The 10,237-nt window shown below is 40.1% G+C and overlaps 1 protein-coding gene across 1 annotated transcript in view; it reads right to left on the reverse strand.

Annotated features, from left to right (window-relative positions):
- Positions 1–5,488: 5,488 nt before the first annotated feature.
- slc43a3b (solute carrier family 43 member 3b) overlaps positions 5,489–10,237 on the reverse strand; it is a 19,644-nt gene continuing 14,895 nt past the window's right edge. Inside the window, exons 10-13 of the mRNA XM_048262968.1 lie at positions 7,800–7,907; positions 7,187–7,373; positions 6,829–6,952; positions 5,489–6,715 (exon numbers count right to left, since the gene is read on the reverse strand). Of these exons, the coding sequence (XP_048118925.1) occupies positions 6,608–6,715; positions 6,829–6,952; positions 7,187–7,373; positions 7,800–7,907 (527 nt within the window). The 3' untranslated portion in view covers positions 5,489–6,607. The remainder of the gene's footprint in view (positions 6,716–6,828; positions 6,953–7,186; positions 7,374–7,799; positions 7,908–10,237) is intronic.

Raw genomic sequence — 10,237 nt, forward strand, 5'->3', positions numbered from 1 at the left:
CTGGAAACACCAAAAACTCTGTTTTTGAGAGATTAAGCTGAAGGTGCCGATCTTTCATCCAGGCTGAAATATCCTTAAGGCATGCAGAATCCGATTGGGAAACACTAGAGTCATCAGGTGGGAAAGACAGGTAAAGTTGAGTGTCGCCTGCATAACAGTGATAGTCAAATCCATGGGAGCCGAATGGTATCACCTAAGGAAGTGGTGTAAATAGAGAAAAGCAAGGGTCCTAATACTGATCCCTGAGGCACACCTGTGGTGAGGTCATGAGACTTAGAGACCTGTCCCTGCCAAGACATGTTGAAAGAACGCCCTTTAAGGTAAGATTCAAACCAGTCAAGAGCTTTTCCAGAAATTCCCAGTTCAGATAGTATAGATAGGAGAATGTCATGGTTAACAGTATCAAAGGCTGCAGATAAATCTAGTAGAATTAATACTGATGACTGAGCAGAGGACTTAGCTACTCTCAATGCTTCAGTCACAGACAGAAGAGCAGTTTCTGTAGAATGACCACTCTTGAAACCAGACTGCATAGGGTCTAGTAGATTATTCTGATGAAGAAAGTCACATTAAAGTGGATGTTAAAGCCAGCAGAATGTGGAATGTATAGGCCCGTATAGGCTTACTGTGTGTGTGGTGTTATCAAAGGGTTGAAGCGGAGCAGTAATCAATTATTTTTTTGTATTCTTGTTTTAGCTTTTCCCTTTTAGAGCCTTAGTTTATTATTATTTATCATTTACTTTATTTATTTTAGAGGCCCCTTTTACTTTTTTATTTATTTATATTTTTGTTGCAGATTTTTTTGCAGATTGTAGGCTATATCAAACATTTGTTTTTGTACATGTACAATGACAATAAAGATATTGAATTCATTTTGTATAGCCTACTTAATCAGGTCTACCAATTTCATTCAGATAGACTAATCAATAGGACATTTGGTTATAATAACTCAAGTAAGATGTTAATAATAACTTAATAATGTGTCTGTCTGCTAACATTTACCCATACAGAAAAATAACATATCCACATATATGCAGCTAGAACATATTCCAGTATAAGAACATCTATGTTAAATAAATACATTTCAATGTATTTATCAATATATTTCAAAATATGAGTAAATATTCAATATTGGCCACTTTCTTATATTTTCTGCATATAATACTTATATTCAGCATAGATTTTCATGCAAGATATCCAAATATATGTTGAGTTCCACATATACTTATATTCTTGCACTATATTTATTAAATATATTGTAGCCATCTACTCAAATATAAACTGGATGTAGCTGCATGTATGCGAATATTCCCCTGGATTTTTCTGTATGGGTAGGTCTAAGCCTGAAATCCAGTTTACCACTGTGGGGCGCCATTGTGCAGAAGCCTCTTGCCGGTTGCCACGTCCAAAACTTCACCTAAAGATGTTGTAAGTCAATTCTGCTTACCTTTAGCCTATACATTGTGTTTCTTGAAATGTAAGTTCAGTTTCATTCAAAAAACACATTTTACTACAGATGCCTTGTAATCCACTACATATATCAGGTGGTAATTCACACCAAGTGGTACCCTAGTCACACATTGCTTAAAGCAACACCAAATAACTTTTCCTCTGTTGCACGCACGCTATTTGTTTATTCAGCAACGGTTTTGCAAATAAAGATGTCCATAGACAAGGTAGAATATGTTGCATGATTTTATGAAAGTATTAAGTATTGCGACATCATGCAAGTCAAATGTGTAGTTTCTTATGTCTCATTCCATCGAACTACAAGCCTGCTACCCGATCTGGCAAACTTACATAGTGCGGTTATAGCCGATAGAGTGCCGCGAAGCGAATGCAGAAGTGCCGTTCACCCTGTTACGAGTTGATGAACCATGGAAACAATTTTGGAAACATTATTTTAAGGTACAAAAAACTCTTTGGTGTTGCTTTAATACTATGTTTCCAAACAGCGTACCCTGGGAATCCAGAGTTCTCGCGGGAGCACAATATCAATTTGCTCAGTGAGAGACTTTGGCAATGAGTAATGATGCACGTTACTTTTGCCCCTTGCATCGCAGGGAACCAATCACATCTGTGTATTTGATATAGGCGGGCCAGAGGTGAGCTAAACAGATGACATTCGTGTTATCCAATTGCGTCGAGCATGAATCAGTCAGTAAACATTGGTCGTATAGTCAGGGGCGGTGGCTCCGGGTGGCACAGGCCACCCTTGAGATTCGATTGGCCACCCCAGGTGCCACCCCCAAATCCTAGTCTACGATTGGCCATTAACATGGTCTAAGGCGGGACCTTTCTTGATGCGCAGCAGTTTGAAGTGTCAGACAATAGAAATGTAAGTGGCAAACACACTTGCCTTTATTGGCCTACAGGCTACTGCTTGTGCTAACATGCAAAGATATCTATTTGTAAGTAACTAGTTCTGCATTCAACACCATAATACCACAACAACTCATCTGCAAACTTGACAAACTGGGACTCAGTACCTACCTCTGCAACTGGCTACTGGACTTCCTCTGTCAGAGGCCTCAAGTAGTACGTGTTGGCAACAATACCTCAAGCAGCATCACACTGAGCACAGGGGCCCCCCAAGGCTGCGTGCTCAGTCCGCTGCTCTTCACCCTGCTGACGCATGACTGCACTGCAACCTACAGCAACAATCACATAGTGAAATTTGCTGACGACACAACTCTGGTGGGTCTCATCACCAAGGGCGACGAGACTCAATACAGGTTGGAGGTCGACCATCTGACCACGTGGTGCAGGGACAACAACCTCCTGCTGAATGTCAGGCAGGAGGTTGAGCAAGTGCTCCACCAGCCATCATGACCACATTCTACCGAGGCACCATTGAGAGCATCCTCTCCAGCTGTATCGCTGTGTGGGGCGGAAGCTGCACTGAATACAACAGGAAAGCCCTGCAGCGCATAGTGAACACAGCTGGAAGGATTATTGGTGCTTCACTCCCCTCCCTGAAGGACATTTACACCACCCACCTCACCCGCAAGGCGACCAAAATTGTGAGTGATGCAAGTCACCCCGCTCACAATCTGTTTGATCTACTGCCCTCTGGGAAGAGGTACAGAAGCCTGCGCTCCCGCACTACCAGACTCACCAACAGCTTCATACACCAAGCTGTAAGGATGCTGAACTCTCTCCCTCCTCTCCCCCCTCCACCCTCAGCTACAAAACATCCTGGACATTGGACCCACAATGGCCGCCTGCACTACTCCACTTGCACACTTGTACACTTTACAACTTGTTGTTGTTGTCCTGAAAACACAACACTTCTGCTGCTCTTACAAAACTTGCACCACTATGCCACTTTCTTTCTTACTTAGGTCAAACAGAACTACCCAAGCCTTTTATTGGCCTGACTTTGCACTAGTATGTTATTGACTGTCTATGCACAATTTCAACCAAATTTTGCTGCTCTTATTTTTTCATTATTATATGTGCCCTCTTATTTACTTATTTACTTACTTTTTTGTTTACTTGAATGTTATGTTTGTCTGTGGACTTAAATTGGTAAAATATGTCTTGTCTTCACCGTGGGATAGTGAGAAACGTAATTTCGATCTCTTTGTATGTCTGGAACATGTGAAGAAATTGACAATAAAGCTGACTTTGACTTTGACTTTGACTTACCTATTGCATCTGCCAGTGCCCATTTATCTAATCACACACTTAAGTCGCCGACATTTGCTAGGTCATTAAGTGTTAACTGTAACTGCTTTTGTTTTCACTCTTCCGAACGTTTACAATGTCAAAATGCAGCAACAGCACATGCAAGGATGATACTTTTTGGGTCCTTTCAATCTCCACTATGCAGCAGATCTACAAAAGCAGATCGATTTGAACGTTATTGTTATGATACCCCATTTAAATTGAACGTTATCGTTATAGCCAGAGATTATAATTAAGGTGTGCCTGTGAGAACCGACTGAAAGTGAGGAGAGACATGACAGTTGGGATGCAAATTACATGAAAATATAAATTGTGCCTATTGTGCTTTAAAAATTAACGTGATCGCGTAATGACAATCAAAAACTGCACGTGAAAATAGGATATACCTAGGCTAGGCCTACTCGCAAGAATAATTCACTTTCAGGCTGCACCATGACTTACTTTCACTCTTTCCAGTCTTTCCAGACTTTCTGCCAACTATCTTTCAAAAGACAGTAAGCTATTTAACTGTAGTGGGTGCATTGAAGACCTAATGGGTGTCTTCACAGAGTGAACAAACTCAACCATGCATGTAGCCTAATGAGTGTCCAACGTAAGCTATTGTGTTTTTTATTGTGCAAAAAATGTTTTGCTCGTTATAATAAGCTATTATGGTTGGTTTATGTTGACACTACAGCAGGTTAGAATGTCAAGAACAGACAAGCATAGCCGTGAAAGCAGAAAATATTTCAGGTGTGCCAGACCAACGATTGGATGTCACAGGCACACCCAATTCACTTTTAGATGCAAACAGAAAATGTCTAGCTAGCATCATGTAATTACATGATTCCATTTCCAAAGCAATGGAGGCTGTTTATACCAACTGGATATTATGCATATCATTGTTAATATTGTGCTATAAATGTGGCACAAACAATGCTAGAGTTTGTGGATTAGCTACAGTCTATATGTGAATGGAGCTTGCAAAAGATTCTACATAACCAGTAATAAAGTGACAGTGCACCATTTATAAATAAGGTAAAATATGGAAACGCTTTGCTGCCACACTAAAATAAATAAAAAGGCTCAGTATTATGTAATTAAACAGCATCAAACTACTACTTTATTTTTTCTGCTTAGGGCACCCAAATGGCCAGCAGCGGCCCTGATACCAGCCTAAAGTTTCTTGAGAACTTTAATCATCCAATATAAAATAGATTATATTGTAATGTCCCCATGATGGAATTTGTTTTAGCACAGCATAGCCCAGTGACAGACAACTTTAATATTTAACTTTAATATGTTTGTGTTACATTTTATTCAAGTACAAAGAAATGTTATGTGAGAGTAAGGTATTTGTGTTTTTTTGTCCTTCAATTTATGAGTATGGTGTTTGCATCTGGTTTCCCTAATGTATTTGTGCTAATTTCACATCTTGAGCCTGTTTCTGTTTATCTGGATGTTTTGCCTCATGCCACCCTTGAATTAATCAGTGCCTCACTAGTGCCACCCTTGTTAAAAATGTCTAGAATCGCCACTGCGTATAGTGTTATCCAAATGCGTGCAGTGAGATTTTCAAATGCATGCTTGGTGTCGCCCCTCGAGTTGGGCCATTACATTATTGGTGGCCAGACCCTTAATCTTTCAGATTTGGGTCTGGAATCTTCAGGCTACAAACAGCACATGATTTGAAAAAAACTGCAAGGAAAGAAAGTTAGGGTTTATTTAAGACCACCATATGTTGTCATATGTGCCCCCACACACACACACATAATCACAAGTTAACAGATAAGACTGGAATAAAAAAGGAGGCAAAATCTACATTTCACATGGTTTCATTTATTGCATGTGATTCCCTTTAGTATAAAAAGCAGTACAAAATCATAATACTGGCACTGACTAATACTCTTTTTAACACTGACATGACATCACTGACGAGCTCTGAGTTTGCTAAGAGACAAATGAGATAAACATGTTTGCCCACTTGACACAACAATCTGGTTTGGTCAAGAGGGGGCAGCATGACCTAGACAGTAACTGTGTGAGTGTTATCTTGAGTAAGCAAAAGTGTCCTGAACTGAAGAGTTACACTGAAAAGCCAGAAAGTCTGGACATGTTATTTCAATATTAAACAGCACTAAAAGAAAGGGTGTGTATACAGTGGCTGCTATGTGGTTTGACAATCTCTCTAACTAGGGTTCATATGTGTGTGTTTGTGGTTATGTCTCTCTCTCTCTCTTTCTCTCTCGCTCTCTCTCCCTCTCTATCTCTGTGTTTGTATGTGTGTATTTGTCTGTCTGTATGTATGCATGATGTATGTATGTGTGTGTGTGTGTGTGTGTGTGTGTGTGTGTGTGTGGTGGTGGTGGTGGGGGGGTTATGTGCGTGTGTGACTGCTTATGTGTGTGACGTGGAACAGCTGCTCTCTTGCGGAGGTCTGGGGTCGGAGGGATAAGGCAGGTGTGACACCACATTCTAAAACCTGCTCACTTCTGAGCCAGTGTTGTGTGTCTTTCCACCAGGAAGGAATGGCATTAAACATTATATGGAAATACAGCACAAGCACAGATGCAATGCAAGATGACTTCTCGGGAACAAAATATGATCTCCTAATAAAATCATAATGTAAATTCACACGCCTTGTGTGGCCTTTGGCAAAGGGTGAGATAGCTCCTACTCGCAAAGTACTTCCTCCCACCTCTGGAGTTTCAGATACAATTTTCAGTTCATTAACCTAACTCCCTATTCATTTCCTTAAATAGATTCAAGTTCCTTAATTGGAATGGATGTCTTTAATGTAAAAAAAGCTAAAGCTAGTGTTATGCATTTGAACCCACATATGTGTTAAAAGGCAAATTACATAAAAAATACTGAACTAAAACATATAACACGTAGGTTAAAGTGTAAGTTGGTCCCTTCTGTCTGTGAACTGGTAGAGCTAGTCTGTAGTTTTGCCCCTCTGCGTTGCCTGGCGACGACAGTGGAGGTAGACATAGGCAGGGTGGATGAAGGCCAGTAAGGTCAATAAGGTCAGTGCAATGTTCACCTACAGACACACACACACACACACACACACACAGTGAAAAAACATGGTCAAAACAGATGTATAATCAGTATAATAACAGGTTGACAGTATAATACAGTCATTTATTAACTCACATAGAGCGGGTCTCCTCCCAGGGGGCCCTTGATGAGGGCGAAACACGGGTACTGCAACAGGGACACCACTGCAGATAGGGCCATCACCAGACCATACAGCTTCCCAAAATGAGCTGCTGGGAACCTGCACACACACACACACACACACACACACACACATACAGAAGCAAACGCACACACACACACACACACACACACACACAGAGACTTGTAAATGAATAATGACTGAATGAAGATATGTCTAAGTTGAGTCAAAGGTGACTGTATGTGGAGACAGATGACACAGAAAAAACAAAATGTGAATATGCCATGTTGTTTGAGTGTGTGTGTGTGTGTGTGTGTGTGTGTGTGTACTCACGCCACGCTAATGAAGGCTGCGTTTCCCCCGTAGAGGAAGGACCTGTTGAGCACCTGCAGGATGAAGGTGAGATACTGCAGGGGCAGCAGCGGAGTGGCCGCACACACAGAGAATAGCAGGCACTGCAGGGCCGTCAGGGCCAGCGACAAGATGGCTGCCCGCAGGTCCGCCTCACGCTCGCTCTCACCTGTGCCACACACACATGCACGCACGCATGCACGCACACATACACACAAATACATATTCATTTATATAGCGCCATTTATGCAGTGTTGCTACACAAGGTGTTTAACAAAGCCAAAGTACAGATACAACATTTCACACACACACACACACACACACACACACTAATAACTTCTAAGTGACTGTCTGAGCAGGGTCATACAGGCGCATATACATACAGACCCAAAGGAGTGAGTCTGTATGTGAGTGAGAGTCTGGGGAGTGTTGCTGTGTGTGAGTGAGAGTGTAAGGAGTGTGTGTGTGCAGTTGAGTGTTGCTATGTGTAAGTGAGAGTGTGAGGAGTGTGTGTGCAATTGAGTGTGTGTGAGAGTGTGTGTGCAGTTGAGTGTGTGTGTGTGTGTGTGTGTGTGGGAGGGACAGCTGGTCTGACCTGGCTTTCTGGCGCGTCCCTTGTGTCGGTCCATGAGGAGTCCATTCCAGGGAGCACACAGCACTCCACACAGCTGAGTGATGGCAAACGCATTGGTGTAGGTGCTCACTGAGGGAGATCATGCACACACACACACACACACACACACACACACACACATACATATAAATTTCATTATACTTAAATTTCAACATGTGTGTTTAATTAATTTGAACGATTTACAGTTTTTTACGATTGCGTAAACACTAAAATCAAAAGTATTCCACAGTTAGCAAAACCTTACACTCAAGTAGCAAAACATCAGCCCAGATTTTCACAACTATAAACACATTATCAGCATCACAGTTTTTACAAAATAGTACACACATTGATTTACAAAACTCTAAACACATGTCTCTGGTACTTTAGACACAGAAATCTCAGATAATGTCTCCTCTTTGCAATGTCAAGGTACTACCTTCCAAAAATACACACCTATGAACCAATTTTTTATCACACCTATCAACCAACTGTTTACACACTAAATCTTTGCTTGTCACACAATTTTCTAAACATGTCTTTCAAACACCCCAGATCAAATCTGGAAAAACCATACACTAATTCTCAGTGTTCAATTTCTTAAAAGACAATTTGCAAAACAATTTGCAAAACACCTAACACACAAAAATCTATCAGGAAGTAACTTGAAGGCGTTATTCAAACACAACCCATCAAAATGCCACACTTATTCACCAGTGCTTTCTCTCTCTCTCTTCACATGTGTAAACACTCATTACTTTACTGAACACCATCCATTCTGTTGTTGTTGTTTTTTTTTTGTTTGTTTTTTTGGGGCAGTTGGGCATGTATCATAGGCCTATAGACTCTTTCAACTGCAGAAACAAACATGTGCATTTAGTCCGGCAGCCAAATGCCATAATTTAGGTGAACCTGGTTTTGTCGGTTAAAGTTTTTTTTTGCTGTTTCTTGTTGTCAAGGGGTAACTCAATAAGATTAGAGAGGGTGCCCAGTGATATCCCTTCGGCAATTCTCGATATTAAGCCCTTCTTGTCCAATGTGTTAAATATAAGGCGAGGCACCACAGGTGAATAGGGTAAAAAAATAGCAGATATCACTATGAAACTTCCCCAATTGATTACTTACATTAATATGGAAAAAAATGTATTACAAGTTATCTGTAATATAAAGTTTAAATATGCAAATTAAGCATAATCCAATTAAATATGTGCTGATTTGCATATACTAAAAAAAAACTAAATCGGAACATTGGATCAAAACATTAACAATTTTGACATTGGATCAAAATTACTTTTTCATTGTGTTGACATACTAGATGAAAAGTCTTTACACAGGGAATTTTAGATATCTCTTTTATTTATTCCGTAAATCAGAAAGTACTGCCAATAGCCTTAAAAAATAAATTTTGTCCATGTTTTTAGGAATGTCATATAAAAAGGCTAGGAATAATATATCAACAAACCCCTCTGTAGAAGCCTTCTAAATATAGTTAGGTATAAGACTGGAAAGTTTGGTGTATGTAGGTGCTTCTGAAGTGCAGATTTTATTCTCAGAGTGGGAGAGGAAACTAATCCATGGGTGCTACATGCTAGCATCTCTCACTAGCACGTCTCTTAGGTGTGGATGGAGGTTTACCAGAGACTTTCTAATGAGGAGTCACAGCACTCAAAAAATCCTCCATAGAAATGCATGGGGTTAGTTTGTAACACCAATATGGCAGTTGAGTGGAAGGACTTGCCTAAACTGCCCTCTATTAGCAGACAGGGTGTCTGTTCTACTGTTCTAATATGTATAAAATATACATTTATTTTTATTCTTTATTGCAGTAGTAGTCTATGCTCAGATCCTAAACTCGTCATTTAAAAAGAGAATATTCATTTTTAAGTATTAAAGTATTTGGAGCCTGAAACAAAGGAATACTTCAGTTGGAAATTCAACTGCCATTTGAAGAAAGATTCATTGATTTGTTACTGAGCCCATCCAGTCTACCAGAAAATGTCAAACTTGCACCAAACTACATTTTGGAGATGATCAGATGTGGCTGCAAGAGTGAAAATCCTTGAATCCTTGACTTGCTTTAACAGATGCAGTTGCCAGGTTCATGGTTGCACAATGTTCTCTGCATGTTTTAGGGTAGGATGAGCCAGAACTGGACAATTATCAGAACTAATACTAGAGGAAACGTGCACATATTCAGAATTATTACAGGCAATATCTGAAATATAAATTAATTATTTGACATAGAAAAGGGTTATATTTTCCCAATTTGAATGCATGAAGTATTGTCTGAATAACTATCACACTGCAAACTGTATTTTAGTACATTCTATTTGAGTTGATTGTTTGCTTTTCCTATTTTGTTTTCTTCATGATTTCAGCACATAGGGCTTTAATAGTTAATATAGGATACTGTCCAAGGG

The sequence above is a fragment of the Alosa alosa genome, chromosome 14 (assembly GCF_017589495.1).
Source record: "Alosa alosa isolate M-15738 ecotype Scorff River chromosome 14, AALO_Geno_1.1, whole genome shotgun sequence".
NCBI lineage: Eukaryota > Metazoa > Chordata > Actinopteri > Clupeiformes > Clupeidae > Alosa > Alosa alosa.